This window comes from Somniosus microcephalus, chromosome 23 (genome assembly GCF_052327205.1).
Source record: "Somniosus microcephalus isolate GS21.2 chromosome 23, FLI_Smic_1.0, whole genome shotgun sequence".
In the NCBI taxonomy this organism is placed as follows: Eukaryota; Metazoa; Chordata; class Chondrichthyes; order Squaliformes; family Somniosidae; genus Somniosus; species Somniosus microcephalus.
This window is the reverse complement of record NC_141009.1, coordinates 38,249,897-38,271,263: the sequence shown is the minus strand read 5'-3', so window position 1 is coordinate 38,271,263 and position 21,367 is coordinate 38,249,897. Positions and strand designations below refer to the sequence as shown.

General features: G+C 42.6%; 1 protein-coding gene across 18 annotated transcripts in view; it reads left to right on the top strand.

The window, feature by feature from the left end:
• The window catches only part of tncb (tenascin Cb), a 496,701-nt gene that overhangs the window by 411,642 nt on the left and 63,692 nt on the right, over positions 1-21,367 (top strand). For 13 of the 18 annotated variants that reach the window (XM_085965818.1, XM_085965817.1, XM_085965815.1 and 10 more), the window contains 6 exons: positions 360-513; positions 7,872-8,135; positions 9,473-9,658; positions 12,163-12,252; positions 16,038-16,301; positions 20,923-21,189. In XM_085965818.1, coding sequence (XP_085821944.1) covers positions 360-513; positions 7,872-8,135; positions 9,473-9,658; positions 12,163-12,252; positions 16,038-16,301; positions 20,923-21,189 — 1,225 coding nt within the window. The remainder of the gene's footprint in view (positions 1-359; positions 514-7,871; positions 8,136-9,472; positions 9,659-12,162; positions 12,253-16,037; positions 16,302-20,922; positions 21,190-21,367) is intronic. The other 5 variants (XM_085965819.1, XM_085965823.1, XM_085965825.1 and 2 more) reach the window with 1 other exon arrangement.

The window sequence follows — 21,367 nt, the reverse complement described above, 5'->3', positions numbered from 1 at the left end:
TGGTTGATGGTAATGCTAGATTACTGTTTGGTCTTCTTAATAATGCTGCCTACATCTTAATCTGGACTAGATGACAAAAATCCTTTTCTTAACAATAACGAGACACCTCTAAAGTAAGAATGGTAAATTAGTTTGAAACTTTATGTAAACATTCTTGTTGTCCACTCATCTACAATACAGCCTTACCAAACTCAGTTGGTTTATATCCTTGCTCTGGATGGCATCGGAAAATGCCATTGGCATAACCGCGTGTCCAGGGAGTGCCTGAAATAACAGACCAAAGCAGTGTGCCTCCTACAGACTGCTTTTATGTTTCTTTGCACTTCTTACCAAATTTGTAATTTTTCTCTTGGTTACAGAAAGAAGAAAACGGAGAGATTTCTAACAGCTTGAAGCAACCAGAAGTATCATTTGTGCAAACTGGCCTGGCTCCGGGAGAGGATTATGAAGTCAGCCTTCATGTTTTGAAAAATAATACCCGTGGCCCACCAATTAAACAAAGACTAACAACAAGTGAGTAAATGCAACTAAGTGTTACTCTTCCCCTCTGCTTGTACAGCCATCAATTTGAGTCAGTGCAAGAATTAAGCTCAGATCATACACTGAGCTGATTAACATGGACTTTAAGCAGATTATTTCTAAAAAGGACCCTTTCCTTGACTCATTACATCACATGATAAGACCATAAGAAATAGGAGCAGGAGTAGGCTATACGACCCCTCGACCCTGCTCCGCCATTCAATAACATGGCTGATCTTCCACCTCAACTCCACTTTCCCGCCCTATCTCCATATCCCTTGATTCCCTTAGTATCCAAAAATCTATCGATCTCAGTCCTAACTGGCCGATCCTTTATCCTAAGACTATGAACCCCAGTTCTAGACTAAATTAACAACAGAAAATGCTGGAAAAACTCAGCAGGCCAGGCAACATCCGTGGAGCGAGAAATAGTGTCAACGTTTCAGGTCGAAACCCTTTGTCAAGACAACCCGGGGAAACAGCCTCTCAGCATCTACCCTGTCAAGCCCTCTAAGAATTTTATCTGTTTCAATGAGATCACCTCTCATTCTTCTAAACTCTAGAGAATATAGGCCCAGTCTACTCAATCTCTCCCCATAGGACAACCCTCTCATCCCAGGAATCAATCTAGTGAACCTTTGTTGCACCACCTCTAAGGCAGGTATATCCTTCCTTAGGTAAGGAGACCAAAACTGTACACAGTACTCTAGATGTGGTCTCACCAAAGCCCTATATAATTGTATCCAAGTGTGTTTAAGCTATCATCCCTTCAACTATTTTCAACAAGTTACAATTATTTGATATTCACTACAAAATGTCTTAAAAAAAAAATAACTGTTATTAAAAAAGAAAGGATTTTGACTGCTGTGTTCCAGTGCAGTGATACTCTTACTACAGCTCAGGAAACCAAACATGAACTGCTTTGTTTTCAGATGTGGCCCTCAGCTGATGTCCAGCTTTATGTGATTCTGAGGGGGGTGATTTTGCCAATGGGGAGCTTTTAGAGGCGGGACTTCCACTTGTCGGGTTTCAGTCCCGCCTCCAACAACTTCTGGCCAACCCACACTATTTTCCCTTGAATGACCTTGCTGAGCTTGCCCAGCGGGCTTAGCAGGCCAATTAAGAGAAAGCCAGTTGCAGAGCACGTCAACGTATGACGTTTCATCTGTCAAAGATTTTTGACAGATGAATTGTCAATGTTTGACAGTTCTGTGAAGCTGTCAAACAGTGACATTCTCTGTAGTTTGATGAGGCCTTGAATACAAGGCCCCATCAAACTTCTTTCTTTTACAGAAATGAGATGGTTGTTGCATCTGAGAATGCAACGGCCATCTCTCATCTGCAACACGGAGGTCCGAGACTCTCCGCATGCACGCCGACTGAAACAAAGGTAAGTACACTTTTAGTAACACTTTGCGCTCACCTCTACACTCTTGCACCCATCATTTACCTTCACAGCATACTTTTGCACCCCGACCCCCGCAGACCCAGTACTCGCCTCGCTGAGCTGGCGGGTTTCGGAGCCTTTGGGAAGCCGGCACTGGTCAGGGCGAAAAGGGGATAATCCTATTTTCTGCCTGTTAACTACCTATTAACAGGCAGTTAATAAGCTTTAATCCCTTCCTGCCTCCAAGGAGACGGGACCCGGCACGGGACGGCTACCCACCTCCTGGGAAGATGGCATGGAGGCGGGTTGGGGGCAGGTTGGGCACCCGCTCTCAAATTCTGCCATTTTCCCGGCAGACCCACCTCCATACCCGCCTCCCCAGGGCTGGCAAAATCGCCCCCTGAGTCTCCACTTATGAGTCATTCGGCTGTGGGATATTGCCAGATCTTGGAGTCAGCATCCGGCCCTCCTATTCTTGTAGTCGAGTGAGTTGAAGCGAGGAAGGCTATCCTAGCATCCATAGAAGAAATAAAAAGGCTACATTAAAACTCTCAGACCTATCCCCTTCCTCACTTTGTAGATGTAGATCAAGTAACTCTCCTGCCTCAACTTTCTCTGCTTCTTGCTGCCCTTTGCTACGGCTTTCTTGGCACCCTTCTTGGCGGGTTTCTGCTCCTCAGGCATCACCAAGGTGAGCTACTCGATCTACATCTACAAAGTGATTTCACCCTGACACTTCTCTTTGAAAGGCCTGAGCATCATGAACTCCTCTGTGAACAATATTTTCGAGTGCATCGTGGGTGAAGCTTCCCGCCTGGCCCACTACAACAAGAGCTAGACCATCACCTCCAGCGAGGTCCAGACTGTCAGGCACCTGCTGCTGCCCTGGGGAGCTGGCCAAGCGCACCCTGTCGGAAGGGACCAAGGCTGTGACCAAGTACGCCAGTTCCAAGTAGAACTCCAGAATGTATTGGAAAAAGATAGCCTATCCCCTTCCTGCGAGGAAGCATTTGGCCTCCGCTCAGCAACTGCCCAGGATGGTACGATTGAAATCGGGAAATCATCTGCAAGCACAGACCTCAGACACATCATTCCATTATGCAGCTTGTTGGAGAATGACCCTTGAGCAAGATTATGGCCTCAACAAAAAGTGATCAAGAAACATTTGCAGCGCTCCCAATTCTACACTCAACTGCCCCACGCGTGCATCCAGCAGATTTGCATTATGGAAATCCGCTGCATGGACACATCCTCCTAAAATAAAATCATTAGGATGCCACAATTGTTTTAAAAAAAACTCAAAATTGTAAGGTCAGTCGGTTTCTAGCATATTGAGAAATGCATGCTTTAACTGGAAACATATTTTTACAATAACTTTTTTTTTCTTCCACACATTGAAGATAGTCAATGTGACCCAATGTTCACAGATAATTGAAGCATCAAAAAATGAATTCAGCATTAGCTGGTGGTTAATATTCTACTGCTGTTAAAATATTATTAAAAATCATGCAAGCAAATGGTCCAGGATAACGAATGTTAATTTTGCATCTGGCCATAAATGAAAGTCCCATTAATGCAGCAATGATCCATAAATGTAACAGTAAGCACCCATTTCATACTTACAAATTTATAATTTCATACCTCATAAAACTGCATCACCAGGAATAGTACATCCTGATAATTCAAGTAATCTGTCAATATATTTATTTAATTTGCTGTGGAAATTGAGCACTTGGCACAGCTGACGAGATGGATATGGGAATTGTCCAATCATGGATTTTTAATTCCGTTCTGGGAATGTCACAACACTGCAGCACGAATTCTGCTTGAGCTGGAACTGTTTCCCAACATGGCTGTGTTCACAGGACCTTTTGGAACGTGATCCTTTTACAGGACTGTAAATCACACACACACGCACAACCACACCAAATGATTCTTCCCAGTGCCAGATAGTAAAACTGCCAGACTGGTAGGTTTAATTAGGAAAGAATGAGCTAATGGCCACCTGTCAGTTGTGATAAAGCGGTGATGTGGAGGAATGTTGGAGTGTTCAAAAATCTGTACAGTATATGCCTGGCCTTGTTGTACAACTTGGGGTTTGCACCAGACTCTTCTTAAGAACTATCTCAATATTCAACGTAATATTATGGAGGCTTTTACACTGAGACTCACCTCAAGCCCACAGTACCAGATCTTTTGCTTTAATGTATTAGATTCAACTTTACAACAGCTGTAAACCATTACTGGCTAATACTGCCATCCTTTTCTTTGCATTCAAGATCTGTCTTTGATCACCATTATTAGTGTGAATTTCAACCTTTGTAAGTATACACATCATACTACACATGGAATAGATATATAGGACAGTGTACTTATTGTAATCTTTTAAATTCAACCATGTAGGGTTAGGTTTAAAAGATTACTACAAATTTTGCAATGCCTTTTAGGATCTCAGAGGGCTATATTTGAAAGCAAATTGGCAACCTAAATAACTAATAGCAATTCTTTACAAAAGTAATCACTGGGCCTTTTATTAAAAGTATAACATTCAAAAAGTTAAATCCTGCAAATATTTTTCCATTTTTTTGTCTCAAATTTATGTTGTTTCCCCTATTCTCAATGAAGTTGAAGTGAGGAAAGACGGGAGAGCCTTGGGCTTTTCTGATTCGAAAGGAGGAGGCATCTGGAAAGTGACCTTATAGAGATATCTGAGACAGTTATGGGGAGGAAAAGGTAAATTAGGAGAGTACGACAAGGGGACACAGTAAAAGGTAAATTTAGGACACCTCTCCGGAAATTCTTCTTCGCACATAGAGTGATCAACTTGTGAAAGATTTCCAGATGGAGTGTTGGAGGCCTAAACCCTGAAATGATTTAAGAAACGATTAGATGTTGCAATGGGGAGACTCTAGATTCTCTCTAGATGGATGAATTAATCAGGACTGAATGGCCTTCCTCACTGTAATTATCTTGTGATCTTGTAAATTGAAATGATTTGGAAAGAAACTAACAATATGGGGGTGATTTTATCAATGGGGACATGATGGAGGCGGGAAAGCTGCTTGTCGGGTTTCAGTCCCACCTCCATCGACGTCCGGCCAACCCACGCTATTTTCACTTGATTGGCCTTGTTAAGCCTCCCCAGCGGGCTTAGCCGGCCAATTAAGGGAAAGCGGGTGACAGATGACGTCAGCATATGACACTTCATTTGTCGAGATTTTTTGACAGAAAAATTGTCATCGTTTGACAGCTCTGTGAAGTTGTCAAACACTGACAATCTGTCTTCTAAGTTGAGACCTAGGACACAGGCTCAGTTAGAGATCTATCCTGAGCAGAAAGCAGAAGGCTGCTGTATTTAAGAATGCAGCGGCCATTCTGCTTTCTCTGCCGTGGAGATGAGGCAACTCCTCAGCCTAAAGGGATGAAGCCTAGAGGAAGAAGCAAAGGTAAGTAATCTTATTAAAACACTTCACACTCACCTCACACACTTACCTCTCCACACTTGCACTCATCACTCACCTGCGCACCGGACATTTTGGCCCCTCCGACCCCCGCAGACCCACGGCTCACCTCGCTGACCCTGGCGAGGTTCGGAGCCGTCGGGAAGCCCATACTTTAGGGCTCAAAATAGGGATTAGCCAAAAAACTGCCTGTTAACTACCTGTTAACAGGCAGTTAATTGGCACTAATCCCCTTCCCGCCTCGAGGAGACGGGACCCGGCGCGGGTCGGGTACCCACCTCCTGGGAAGATGGCACAGAGGTGGGTTGGGGGGCAGGATGGGTACCTGCTCCCAGATTCTGCCATTTTCCCAGCAGTCCCTCCTCCATACCCACCTCCCCAGGGCTGGGAAAACCGCCCCATACATGTCTGGCAATAAAAGTTAAAGCACAGATTTATTTAGGATTTTCCACGTATAAGTTTTAGCTCATGGAGCATCTTTTGTGGATTGGTGTGCCTGCCAGGTGGTAATTAAACTAAGGAAGTCTCTGTAAATATTTAAAACGATCTTCTCTTTCATTGTCTTATTTTTTCAAAGTGGAAAATATGAAAAACATATTTAAAACTCACAAGCTTTTAATTAAATTCAGTAATGGTAAACTGCAGATGTGATGGTTTTGGAGCTTACATAAATACGCGCACACACGCACACATGCACAAATCCAGTGTGTAAAATAATGAGACTTGTGATAACTGCCATTAAGCAGCTAAACTCCTGGCATCCTCTGACGAGTGGAAATACTACAGCTTTAGTGGAGATTTTAATAATGCAATTTGAAGACTGTGGCAGTCATGTATTTGTGTGACACGGAGAATATTATTTACCAGATATGGGCCTAGAAATTGGGTTGGGGCGCCAAAGTGGCGCAAAAGTCGCCTGAGCGCAGGATTTAGCTGCGGTACTGCAGGCCTTCCTCCCACTGTTAAGGGGGAGGTGCCTGCAACAGCTTGATCCCCGATCGCGAGTGCTGGCAAATGAGCCCGGCACCAAGGAGAAGTGCCGGGCTCTCGGGAAACAGCCGGCAATGCCGCGGGGGGGGTGGCGGGGGGGGGGGGGGTTAGGAGGCCGGGGACAGAGGTGCTGGCAGGCGGCCACCGAAAAAGCGGCCGCCCCGCACCTCCACCTTAACTTGCGCCGCTGCCGGCACAGTAAGGCCCCGTGAACCGGGCGCGGGTAGCGAGCGGCGCAACTGCGGCGTTCGCTACCAAATATCGCAAACGGGGCACGAATGGGGTGCTGCGCACACCGATGACGTCATCGGTGGCAGCGCAGCGCAAAAGCCTAACGCCACCATTAGCGCCCCTACTGAATATCGCGGGAGACGCAGCCAGTGGCGCTACAGCCACTGACTGCCTCTTTAGGCGCTAGCAGGTGGCGCCACTCACCCAATTTCTCCCCCATGGTGTGGAAGGGAGAATTGTAAATTCTACTGAATCAGCATTGCATCACATTGGGCCAGATCTAGGTCGAGCGAGGCATCTCAAGGCATATGCCATTAGTTAGACTTTTTCCTTCACACTTCAGCTTTAAATTTTTTTGCACCTTGCTGGAAGTGTAAGCTGATAATGGAGAAGGCAAAAGGGCATCTGGGACCTTAGTGAATGGTGGGACCAATGGCATAGCTCCTTAGTCAATGAGGTTAAAGGATTGAGAAATAAATAGAGGAAGGACTGAGAAGGAGGGTGAATTAGAGTGGGTGAATTCAATGTCAAATCAAGCACAGAAAGAGAAATAAAGAGAGGGAAAAAAGATTAGGTTAAGAGAGAGAAAAGAGACAGAAAGGATTTGAAAAAATTTAAATTTTACATTTTAAAAATCTCCGACAACAATTCACTACTTAAAGGAATGAGACTCCATACTACTAATTATTCAGGGTGGGGGCGGGGAGGATGGAGGCAATCGGGAGGGGGCGTGCAAGAGCAGGCTCATAGTGGCCCACAGTTTTTTTTGTGAAGCCAGGAGGAGTACTCCTGCTCCTTCCGACTCCACAAAATACTAAAACATTTCCAAGTTTATTGATCCTTTTTGAGCAGCCTCCAGCGGAGCCTTTAAGGAACACTGGTTAAGATGCTCAAAATCAGTAATGCCTGTCGGACTTTGCGCATTGCAAGGTCTGAGTAGGCCAAACAAATGCAAGAGCCCGGGTCTGAAGTGAGCACAGGAACCTTATTTCAATATTGCCGCTAAGGCCGCCTAAAATAAAGGCCCCAACTAATTTAGTGGTGGTCTGAACCTACATCCAGATTGGGCACGGGCCTCTGCACTGCCAAGTTGTTATCATTGTGCCAGGTTTAGGCCCATAGGGAACAACAATGTTAAATTTAGACCCCAATGTGAGGTGAGAGACACCAGTTTCAGAAAATGATTTATTATATTGGTCATTTGTTTAGCTCTTTTGGAAATGCATTGAGACTAACGCAACTTTAATGTGATGAATGATGCAGTTTGCTCACTAATCCCACAGTGATTGATGCGCCGAGCCACGTAGACGTAAACAAAGTCACGGACACCACCGCTCACATTACCTGGTTCAAACCATCCGCCCGAATTGAAGGAATCAGCCTGTCCTATGGGACGCCAGGCAGTGAGAAGGCAACTGTCGATCTTCCTGACACCGAGACAGCCTATTCCATAGCCGATCTTCAACCGGACACTGAATATGACGTTTCTCTGGTTTCTAAACGTGGGAACATGAGAAGTGTTCCTGCGGTCAATACTTTTACAACAGGTAAATCGGATATTTTTAAGCTAGTGAAATGATTCATAACAATTCCGGATTGTGCGGGTACGTCACAATTGTACAAAACAGATGTGCATAATATCTCCTCATGTGGCTCAGTGTCAAATTTTGTTTGATCTCTCCTGTGACACACCTTGGGCCGTTTTACTGTGTTAAAGGCGCTATATAAATGCAAGTTGTTGTGCTATCATAGCATGTCACTTCCATTGGTGGTGAGATTTAATATTATGTACAGTACGGTCTACTCGGAGCTTTTTGCACGAAAAAAGTCCAATAATTTGAATTAAGCAATGGAAAAACCCAGTGAGAAATCAGAGCAGATAAATAATCACATAATTTTGATTTGTTACTCTTTCCCATCCAATGCCCTTAAATAGCATACCATGCACTACATCGCTATATCTATGTTCCAGAATCTTCCAGTTCTTCTTCTCCTGAGTCTTTAAGCTCATCGTTATTTTTTACGCGTCTTGCTTTTGGCTTCTCTTTGTTTTTTTGCGCTGTGCAGCTGGTCCGCAACATTCTTTTCACCCGAGGTAATGTCTGTGCGTTTCCATGACAATCTCAGGTAAAGAAAGTACAACCACTTGGCCATTCCTCCTTTTATGAATTATGGAAATCTGTTTTGAAATATTTTACAGATGCTCATACTTTGTATAGACAGTTGAAATCCTGCTGCATCTCAAACAATCCCCAGTCCGCCATACAGTTCATGCCTTCATCCAATGCCTCTTCAAAAGTAGGCGACCATTCACTAGTATAAGAACATGTTAAATTCCATTCGGATAAGGCCTCCACTACTGAACTTTATACTTGAAAAAAAGTTTAACTCTTTGATAGGACAATTCTAGTCAATCTGGTATTAATAATATAACATTAACATTTAGTAGGTTATAAAATATCTCTAAAAGCTGCTATTATCACTTAATTATTGATTATTAAGATACCACAATAAATGCCACTTAATTGTGAAATTCTGTTTAAGCAAAAAAAAAGACGCAATAGGATAATGTAATCCAGAGTACATGGGGCTCAATATAGGTTTGTAATGGTACATGGATTAAAGGGAACTTATTTTAAGCCTTGACTGATTTTCTCTTTAACATTCCTCAAAGAAGTCATTATTTTGTTAGAGTAGGTCAAAGCTTAAATATATGATCCTTGTACTTCAGACTACTTTACTTTAAGTTAAATGTCTATTAAACTGTAACATACAGTATCCTGGTATGTTAATAAAGATCGTGCTCTTTTAATGGCTCTTGGTTTACTTCACAATTCCCCCTCATATTCTTTCATCCCTGTTAAATACTATTTTTCTCATCTAGACCTTGATGCCCCTAAAAACCTCGGAAACGTGTCTCAGACAGATGAGAGCATCACCCTGGAGTGGAAGAACACCAGAGCTGCTGCTGATAATTACAAGGTTAAGTATTCACCGCTGGCAGGAGGAGAACACAAGGAAATCACTGTCGAACGAAGCACTCAACCAACAACCAAAATTAAGATTTCTGGTAATATTTACTTTAAGTATTCTTCACACTATGTAAAATTGACATGAAATCCTGCACTGCATACAAATGTGTTTCCATTAATGAGCTTGTATTAAACAGAAAATGACTGGTTAGAATGTGTTGCCTGGCTGCAACACACTCGGATTTTTAATGATATGATAAAGCTAGTGGAGTCCAAACTGTTCCACACACCACATGTGGTCCTCAAGTCCTGGCAATCCAGCCCTTGAAGCCCAGTCAACTCTTATTTGCATTTGGATTTCTTATTTGCTAGTTTGCCCGGTTTGATTTTTGTAGACATGGAAAAGGTGATTTCCAGTGTCCTTGGGGGTGAACTTGGCTTTCCCCAGTCGCACAAAATGGGCTCATAGCGAATCGGCAACACCATTTTAGACTGCGCCCAATTTTCTTTCCCATTGTGGCAGACAAATTTCACCCCCATTGCCTTGTTGCTGGATAAATCCTACATTAGAACACCAAAATCTGTTAGTATCGACCGCTTGAGAGATATGCAAACAAATGGGCAACTTTAGATGTGACCCCAAAGGCTCCATTGTTCGTACCTGCACAGCCCACAAAGACAAAGAGCTGGGACACCCATGTAATGATCCGTATGAGTATGCCCAAGATCAGGGATTGTCTCAAAAGCCCATCGAATACACTCCCAGGTGCTTTTGTGTTGCATAATAATTACAATTCTCTATCATTTCTCTGTTGACCCTTCCCATTTTGAGTTTATTTGTTGGAATTTGTGCGTTGAATTATCATTATCACCACAAGTTGGGGGGAAATTGTAAATGGATCCATAAATTATCAAAACAATAGAAGCCACAAAACAAAATTACTCATTTAACAGCATCAAAATATTCAAAACAGTCTGCTTTTTCTTGAAATGAAGCCCAGGGTTTATTAAGGTCACCACCTCCTACCCATGTGAGGTTTTTAAAAGAATATATTTAATATTTTGTGTTAAAACTGCATTTGTGTAACAAAAATGTGCTCTTATAAACCTCCTTATCACATAATGAAATGTCTCAAAGTACAGAATGAATTTCTACTTTTTTCGATTGATTTATTATTGTAGGCAAATGTTCGGAGCCAAGACTCATGACATAATTTCCTGCTCTAGCGATTCATTTATCGGGAGCTCAGAATGGAGAACTGTTCACCTCAGTCTTCTCCTCCTACTACTATCTTTATCCTTTTTAATCCCAAGCTAGGCATTCCTGATAACCATTACCTTTTGATTTATTTTGTCTCCTACTCTTTTCAGCCTTGGTTGTGGGCCTCAGTCTAGCATCAAGGTTTCTCTTTTTTTTTAATTGCTAATTGGCTTTCCAATCCTAGCTTTTCCTTCACATAATGGCCAGCTCCATCAAGCCTTATCATTGTCATTGAAGAGAGAACACTGAGAGTGAGCACACTGAATAGCTTCAAATGTACAGCGGCAATTTATGACTAACTGAACAGCAGCACATCCTCGAACGAGTCAATTAATATTTTAATTGGCCCTTTTGGACAAGTAGGTGAAAGCTTTAGAGCTGTAAAACATTATAATAACAAAGCTTGTTATATTGTGTAATAGGGGCCTTTTAAGTTCATTTTGTTGGATAGATTTTCCTGGGTCTACACCCAGGTGCACAGGATTGCCTGGGGGGCAGCGAATATTAGTAAATCAGCGGGTCAGGGTGCGCACCTGTAAAGGATCCTGCCTGTTTTTCTGGGATGAGGAGAAATTTCTTCACTCAAAGGGTTGTGAATCTTTGGAATTCTCTACCCCAGAGGGCTGTGGATGCACAGTTGTTGAGTATATTCAAGACAGAGAGCGATATCTTGTTGGATACTAAGGGAATCAAGGGATATGGGGATAGTCCGGGAGGGTGGAGTTGAGGTAGAAAATCAGCCATGATCTTATTGAATGGCGGAGCAAGCTCGAACAGCCAAATGGCCTACTCCTGCTCCTATTTAAGAACATAAGAATTAGGAACAGGAGTAGGCCATACGGCCCCTTGAGCCTGCTCTGCCATTCAATAAGATCATGGCTGATTTTCGATCTCAACTCCACTTTCCTGCCCGATCCCTGTATCCCTTGATTCTCCTGGAGTCCAAAAATCTATTTATCCATCTTATATTCTTATGATTTTCCTTCCATTTAAATTAATGAAGGAAAATTAGACAGGTTCTATTACAGGCACCTGCCCGAATTTCCGATATTCAACACAACCAAGCAATACAGTGCCAGGCACAGACCCAGCAAGATCTCTCCTATTGATTTTAGAAGGGTAACAAGCTTACCATGGATGCTCTGCATTATGTCTTGTCATCGACACTTAAGTGAACTTACCTTGGGCATGTTGGATTTGTGAATCATAGGATGCGTCTTCAAGGCATGAATTATGTTGTTGTTATATTTCATTAACGGAATGGCAGCCTCGAGAGCAATATACTACTTTATTGCCTCATTAAATGTTTGAATTAAATATGAACTATTTTGCATTATTCAGATCTGCAACCAGGTACCGAATACGGTTTTGGAGTTAGTGCCATTAAAGACAACAGGGAGAGTGCCCCCGCTACCATTAATGTAGCCACAGGTAAGACTTAGGTGCCTGATAACATAAATTAAGTTGATTGAATACCGTAAAGAAATGTAGAACACAAAGGGGTAGCAATTATTTTGGGCGCCTCAACTACATCCTCGGGGTGAGCTGCCAACACCAGTCACACCTCCACAGGCAGCCCCACAGAATTTTGGGTCGTTGAGGTTGGCGCAACACGTGCTCCACTCATTGGGAACACATTTTGTTGGGGGGGTCCTTCAACAGGCATTAGACACCTAGAAATGATCCCCACAAATTTATCAGTGGGACCAACGTCTGTGCCGATTGGGTGCAGGCTGTCCCATTGCTAAACTGTTACGCTTTGCGCCGGTTTAACGCATGAAAACCAGGTGCAACGCGTACCAATTTCTACCCCAAAATGGGAAAGGCCATTAGTCCCAACATATCTTGCCCTTTTTGATTGCTCTCACTCCCCCTACCTGCCTTCTTATCATATTGCTAGAAATGTTGCCTATTGAACCCATTTATGCTGTTCATTTCAATGACCCTCCCTGGTAACTTTGCCAATCCTCTTCAAAATGGGTCACTTCACAGCCTTCTCCTCTCTTCTTCTCCTGTGTCAGCTGTGACTCAGTGGATAGCACACTCACCTCCTGAGTAAGAAGGTTGTGGGTTCAAGTTCCACTCCAGGGACTGGAGCACATAAAGCTAGGCTGACACTCCAGTGCAGTGCTGAGGGAGTGCTGCACTGTCGGAGGTGCCGTCTTTCAGATGAGACATTAAACTGAGGCCCCGTCTGCTCTCTCAGGTGGACGTAAAAGATCCCATGGCACTATTTCAAGGAAGAGCAGCGGAATATTTATCCCTCAATCAACATAACAAAAACAGCTTATCTGGGTCATTATTACATTGCTGTTTGTGGGACCTTGTTGTGTGCAAATTGGCTGCCGCATTTCCTACATTACAGCAGTGGCTACACTTCAAAAAGTACTTCATTGGCTGTAACGTGCTTTGAGACGTCCGGTGGTCATGAAAGGCACTATATAAATGCAAGTCTTTCTTTCGTAAAAAAACAACCCAACCACCTTAATCTCCCCTCACAGCATAGATTCTTGATACCCATAAACACTTTGGTTTCTCACCTCTGTATTCTCTGAAGGGTAACGGCATCTTTCATAATAATAACTCTTTACACGATACATTTTACTGTGTAAACACAGGTTGCATTAAACATTAATCACTCTACACAAAGCAGGACACCAATCAGAGGTCAAGTGCTCATCACATCAACACGTTAACTTCTACAAACTCATGACAGACTTTCAGTCTGCTCTCTTGGAATTTCTTCACAGGAGATCGATGGACCCGGTCAATGCACCTCCTGCACTTCCAATAGCTTAAATGCTGAAAAATGGTTTTAAAAAAGAAAACAGATGTTTAATATGTTTATTAGTATAACGTATTGTATAGGAACTTTGGAATAAAGCTAATTCCACTTGGGAGGAAGATCTTCATCATGACTCATGATGTTGTCACTCATGATTTATAGAGTCTTCTGGAGTAAATTGAACATTACAAAGTTTCCCACTGTGAACTTTGTTTAATACATTAAATACAATACAATAAACCCTAGTAACCAGACAGCAAAGGCATTCACGCAGTGAAAATAAGAGATAATTTCCAGTGCCCAAAGTGTCTATTAGGTTATTTTACTACAAAAAAGCCAGTTACTTGGAAGCTTTATAGCAAAATAAAAACAGTTCTTTGTTTTAACAATGTGAACCAAACTATAAAATTTATTTCTGAGGTCACTAAATTCCAGATCAGTATTGCTAGTTACACACTAGTTTCCCTCCAGTTTCTCCCATCATCTTTTTCATTTTTTTCCCTCCGTTCTTGTTTGTCGAGCTATTATGCAAGTTTTGAAGAAGGGTTCGACCCGAAACGTCAACTCAAATTTCTCTCCACGGATGTTGCCTGACCTGCTGAGTTTTTCCAGCATTTTCTGTTGTTATTTCTTACAAAAGCTATATTACACACGTCTCATGTTAGAATTTGCTCTGTCAGGTGTCCCATCAAAGTTAATCATAACATCTCGAGATCATTGTCCGATTAGGATATACTAATATTGGAGATTAGTTGGGACAATGGTGAAGTAGGATGTAACAGATGGGTCGGGACTCATCCCATGTGAGGTGTTAATAGCAGATTGGCCAGAACAACAGAGGCATTGAAGCTAACAAATTAGCAGCTATTAGTAACGTCACACTAACTATCTCAGATTGTCCAGGTCATCTCCTGTTCCTTTGTAAATTCAAAACAGGAAACATCAGGTTAAATTGATTAGCAGTTAAACCAAAGATGGTGTTTTTGTGACTGGTAGACTGTTTCCAGTGGAGTTCCGCAGGGCTCAGTACTCGGTCCCTTGCTTTTTGTGGTATATATCAATGATTTAGACTTCAATGTAGGGGGCATGATTAAGAAGTTTGCCGATGCAAAAATTGGCCATGTGGTTGATAGTGAAGCAGAAAGCTGCGGACTGAAGGAAGATATCAATAGACTGGTCAGGTGGGCAGAAAAGTGGCAAATGGAATTCAATCTGGAGAAGTGTGAGGTAATGCATTTGGGGAGGGTTAACAAGGCAAGAGAATACACAATAAATGGTAGGATACCGAGAAATGTAGAGGAACAAAGGGACCTTGGAGTGCATGCCCACAGATCCCTGAAAAGTAGCAGGACAGATAGATGAGGTGGTTAAGAAGGCATATGGAATACTTTCCTTTATTAGCCGAGGCATAGAATATAAGAGCAGAAAGGTTATGCTTGAACTGTATAAAACACTAGTTAGGCCACAGCTAGAGTACTGCATACTGTTCTGGTCACCTCATTACAGGAAAGATGTGATTGCACTAGAGAAGGTACAGAGGAGATTTACGAGGATGTTGCCTGGGCTGGGGAATTTTAGCTATGAGGAAAGATTAGATAGGCTGGGGTTGTTTTCTTTGGAACAGAGGAGGCTGGGGGGAGACTTAATTGAGGTGTATAAAATTGTGAGGGGCCTAGAGTGGCTAGGAAGCACCTATTTCCCTTAACAGAGAGGCCAATAACCAGGGGGCATAGATTTAAAGTAATTGGTAGAAGGATTAGAAGGGAGTTGAGAAATTTTTTCACCCAGAGGGTGGTGGGGGTCTGGAATGCACTGCCTAAAAGGGTGGTAGAGGCAGAAACCCTCATCACATTTAAGAAGTACTTGGATATGCACTTGAAGTGCCATAACCTGCAAGGCTATAGACCAAGAGCTGGAAAGTGGGATTAGGCTGGATAGCTCTTTTTCGACCGGCGCAGACACAGTGGGCCGAATGGCCTCCTTCTATGCTGTAAATTTCTATGATTTCTATCTTCTGAAGGCACTGACTGTTGCTGGGAATGGCTCCACAGCTATTGGCTGCTCTCTGGTGTCTCACCTAAGTAGCAATTCTTTATGCATTAGTCAAGATAGTCTCACAGACCATTGAATCACGAAGGGCAGCACAGCCATAGCCAGTGGTGTCCACACTTTCCAGCTGGACTCAGTGGATAGAAATCTGGAACAAAGACCCTGGCTGATTTCTTCTTCCCTTTACTGGCCAGGTGTAATGAAGACAATTGTAGTGTCCTTGCTATTGTCTTATTGTAAGATCGGCTAATGCAAAACAGAAGCAGGGATCAAACTTGAGATCCTGGCCTATATGGTGCAGTTCCACATTGAGTAGTATACTCACCAACCCAGGCATCAAGAAAGGACTGCACTTACACGTTTTAATTATTTATTACTGCAGACTTGGACAGTCCAAAAGACCTGAAAGTGAGCGAGACAACAGAGAACACAATTACTTTGCAATGGAAACGCCCACTGGCAGTAATAGACCATTACTTCATCATCTATATCTCATCCGTCGGTAAGAGGAATGAAGAGATGGTTGCCGCCGATGCTGTCTCGTACATCCTGACTGGACTGGACCCTGCGGCTGAGTACACCATTATTCTTATAGCACAGCGAGGTAGACAGAAGAGCAGGGCCTCCACCACTAGCGCTTCTACAGGTAAGGAAAAACCTTTGAGTGCCATTTTGATCTCTTCACTATTTACTTTTTAAATGCTGTTAACTGTTTAATCTCCATTGCTTGTATTTGAGGCAAACATTTCCAAAAAATGTTGTCTTTACAGCGATTCTGTCACCAGTTCTGCTTCTTTTCAAAACATGACGATGTGGGGGGGGAGGGATGGTGGTGGGCGGGGGTGGGGGGGATGGTTGAGGGGGAGCAGGGCAATTTTAATCTAAGCCGCCCATTGGGAAACTGACGCAATCGGGTGCAATGCTGGTTTTAAGCCACACCCGATCTTACTCTTCATTGAAGGCAATGGAGAGTAATATTAGACAGGGTGTTAAACCCTCCTCTCCAAACCAGGCGTTCCACCCGATCGCATCAGTTTCCCGATGAGCGGGCGAGGTTACAATGACCCAGTTAAGATGTTTCATTTGGAAGTGGAAATGTTAAAAGCAAAGGTGTATTAGTCCAAATATTTCTGTGTAATGGATATTCCTTTTGCAATCAAAAATGTGATTTGACATACCTAATTTACAGTGTCAGTCCATATACTCTAGGGCAAACTGGTAATAAATGATAAAATTCATATGGTAATGTATAAATATAGTAGTCAAATTTTACAAACGCACGCTGCCATTGCAGAGCCTCAAGCACCAGCAGTGTATATTAGAGGATTGCAGATTTCCCGATACAAGTGGCCTCTAGGTGAGGCTCCTTGCCTTTGTAGAATCATTGATGTTAAATGAATTTGCAGGCCTACAGTATATAGATTGTTGGACTCATTCATTTTCACTTTTAATAATGCAACATTTGGGCAATGCTAAATTCACCTCGTACTGCAATTTGATTATATAGATTGTACTAGAATGTTTTACTATGGAATAAGAAATGTTAGTACGTACAAACACACTTTGTGCATTATTCATCATTACAGCATAGGCGAGCATGCTAGGCATTCACATACACAGGCTTTTTATTTAATATTTATGTAAGATTGTGAAAATAGATCCATACATAGGTCAGCATTACTTTTAAATGAAAGGAACTAAAATAAACTGGATTAGCTATTGTACTGTGCCGTGACTGCTGTATAAAACAGCCCAAAGCAGAAGATTTATTTATTATGTGTGCCAAGTGCACCACATGGTGTGGGAGTCGAACTTATCAGCCAAACAAAATAGCAGATTTTATATATTTTTTCTTTTCCGTGTGGCATTAAACAAATTCAACGTTTACTTAAGAATAAGAGCAGTTCTCTTATTCCACTCAACTTTAACTTTTAAGACTTGTCAAATGTGACAGAAAGTGGAAGATGGAAATTATTTAAAATAATAACATTATTATTCCTAGCTGGAGACCTTCGAAGTGCCAGACGTATAGTCTGCAAGTGTTTCCCTTTAGAGTCACTTCACAGAAAGTGTCCTCTGATGCAGAATTCATCCACTGTCGTCCTTTCTTGTTGGAAGCAATGCTTTCTTGACCTTTGAGTGCATTTATACACTTTATTGAAAAATCTAGCTAATGGAATAGCCCCCCTAAAGCTCCGGTTTATATGGGGGTGGGTAGGGAGGTACAGGAAACTTTCGTTTAACCGGAGGTTAAATGTCCGGAAAGCTGTATCTACTGGCAAAATTCAGGAGCTGTTTCCTATAAGTTTTTTTACTTCTCGTTGCTTTTTTTTCCAGTCGTGGCTCCCAAGCGTCTAGCTGAAGCTGTTGCTTAGCTACAGAGACGCTTTTAAGCTGCGGCCGACTGTTTTGAAGCACAGGGTTTGTTGTTGCTCCATATGTTTTAACATTAGCGCTGGTTTATACGGCAGTTTTGATGGGACGGCACCAACTCGGTCCCGTCAGTGCCGGATACCAGAAAGTTTCCTGTAATGTGCCTGTAATTTTCTGATATGTGTTCAAGTGGGCAGGTTTCCACACCACCAGTGTGTACTCAGGAAATTGCCTCCCCTCCCTCCACGTGAGCCATTGCAGGCAAGGCAGGCCCCAGGTATGATATCCAGCCTGTGCGGAGTTAGTGGATCTCATGCCGGTAGCCTTAGTGCTGCTGCAGTTGAGTTGAGTCATCTTAGGGTATCGAGGGGAAAATTGGGCAGGGGAACTTGTTTCAGATCACGATGGAAGTGTTCAGGTGCGGTTGTCAGGTAAGAGCATCATCGGCCCTCTCCCGATTAACGTAGGTTGCTGACACGCGGGAGCGAGGCTCACACACAGATGGTGGCTACTTTCATAAGCTACCGCAGATCACCAAACGTCCATGGAACCGTACCGCAGGAAGGAGTCAGTGGTTTGTGAAGTGAAGGAGATGAAAAAAAAAGAAATGCTTAACAACTTTGAAGTGTGCCCTTTGAGACCACAATCCTATATTAATTATTCATTTGAATACAACAGAATTCTCAATTAAAAGCAATGTTGATGCACCTGTGGATCTCCTCGCACAATCTTACATAAATATTAAGACAAAAATTGAAACAGGTAAAATGTCTGGGGTGTATCCATGAAAAACACTGGCTGCCAGAGCAACTAATTAAACTTTCTAGAGACTTAGAACTGGAGAGCTTCAACAACCAGTTAAATAAATAGGTATATTCATAATTTTACTTGGATTTTTGTTACTTCCCATCTCACTTTAGCACTTTAAATCTAATTTTTACAATACAGGAAACTTTGTGTTATCCGGAGGCGAACCGTTCGGCAAGCTCGAGCCACCAGCAAAAATCAGGAGCCGTTTTTTATTCTTTTCGTTTCTTTTCTTTTCTTTTTTTGAACAGTCAAGCTCTGCAACATCTGTAGCTAAGCAACAGCTTCAGTTAGAGATGCTACAGAGACGCTTGCCGACTGTTTAGAGGCTGTTGCTAAGCAACAGGGTTTGTTGATTCATACGGAGATGAAAATCTCCGTATGTTTCAACATTAGCTCTGGAGTGTACGGCAGTTTTGAGGGAACGGCAGCAGCTCGATCCCGTCAGTGCCGGATAGCACAAAGTTTCCTGTATAATGTTTTATTTTCTCCTGTTCAATGTCTTGTAAGAGTTCTCACAAAGATAGAAATCAGGAAAAAAGAAACTCTCTGAAGGACCCTTGCACACCTCTTAGGTTCAACACAAGCTCCTGACTCTTTAATATTGCATCCTTCCCCAGTTCTTTCAAAGTTATCATAGAAAATAGAAGATAGGAGCAGGAGTAGGCCATTCGGCCCCTCGAGCCTGCTCCACCATTTAATGGGATCATGGCTGATCATCCAAATTCAGTACCCTGTCCCTGCTTTCTCCCCATATCCCTTGATCCCTTTAGCCTTAAGAAATATATCTAACTCCTTCTTGAATATATTTAATGAATTGGCCTCAACTGTCTTCTGTGGTAGAGAATTCCACAGGTTCACCACTCTCTGGGTGAAGAAATTCCTCCTCATCTCAGTCCTAAATGGCTTACCCCTTATCCTTAGACTGTGACCCTCTGGTTCTGGACTCCCCCGCCATCAGGAACATTCTTCCTGCATCTAGTCTGTCTAGTCCTGTTAGAATTTTATAAGTTTCAATGAGATCCCCTCTCATTCTTCTAAACTCTAGCGAATATAAGCCTAATCGACCCAATCTCTCTTCATAACCATATCTTAGCTTTGACCAGCCCAATCATTTCATGTGCCATATAGCTATTTTTGAATGGTAAATGTTTATCTTCAAAGTTCCTCAAATAGAAAATAAGAGTAACAATTTAGTAGATAAACAATGAGATCGTTTTATTATTTAAATGATTTGGTACAGTTTAAGGGCCTGATTTGGGATTGGCAGGTTACTTACCCGCTCGGAACTCAGCCTTTCCCGCCGTCTCCGATATTAACCCGCAGGGTTCCGCAGGCGGATGAGGCGCCCGCCTAAAGTAGGTGGGAACCTCATGAATTCATGCAAATCAGGGTCCTATATCGTCGACGGGACCCTGATGGCCGTTTAACCAGGGCCTGAGTGGTGAAGCTGTCACGGCTTTGCTCCCAGGTTGAAGCATGTCGGCAAGCAGGTGGGAAGGACAAAGAGGCCCTCCAGGTAAGCCAGAAAATTGCTTTGTGGGGCCACAATGAGCAGGCGTGTTTTTCTGGGCCCCACCAATTTTTGGACTAGAATCATTTGACAATGGTTTCAACATCCTAAATATACATTAATTTTTATGAGAGTTATTCTTCATTTTCCCATGGAGTGTGATAGGCTTTATTTGATTGAAGTTTTTTTTTTGGTTAATCTTTTGATCTATCAAAAGCTCTTTACAAAACTATTTCACAGAATGTCACAGCAAACTGACCGATATAAAACATTCTTCTACTTATGTATTATTATAATTCAGTCCTACTGCAGTTATTGAGGTGTCCAAGTGATAGTTTATAGTGCCTACTTCAAAGAACTGTGCAGTTACAATAAGTATAGCCGACAGCAATTGGAAATGAGAAAGTTAGACAATTTTCTAACAGCCTGGGGGATAAATTGAAAAAACTCACTTTGTCACGATGTACATTTTTAGTTCACATTTGTCACAATTCAGAGGAATATATAACATGTAAGTGTTATCAGATGGATTCACGTGCAATTCTCTACTCTCTTTAAAAAAAAAACCCCACAGGCCTTGGAACACTGCGAGGTCTTAACTTTTCTGAGGTCACTCCCACAAGTACTTTGGTGGCTTGGGAAGCTCCTTTAGCTCCCGTTGACATGTTTGTTGTGAATTATAATCCTAAAACACACGGAGAAACGCAGCAGGTTATTGTGAAGGGAGACCAGACTACAGTCGCTCTCACTGATCTGAAGCCTGCCACTGAGTACGTGGTGACCCTTATGGCTCTTCGAGGCACAGCACGAACAGAGCCCTTGGTCGGATCTGTCACTACAGGTACTTCACCAGATAATGTAGTTCCATCTTAGCATTGTTTACTGATGGTTCAAATCATGCGCTTGCTGCTGTACATGAAACCTCTCTGAAAGGGCAAGCTATGTGCTGCAGCATATTTCGTGAATCCTACAGAAAAATAGGATCTACTGGAAATATGTGAGCTTTCCTGCAGTTGGCT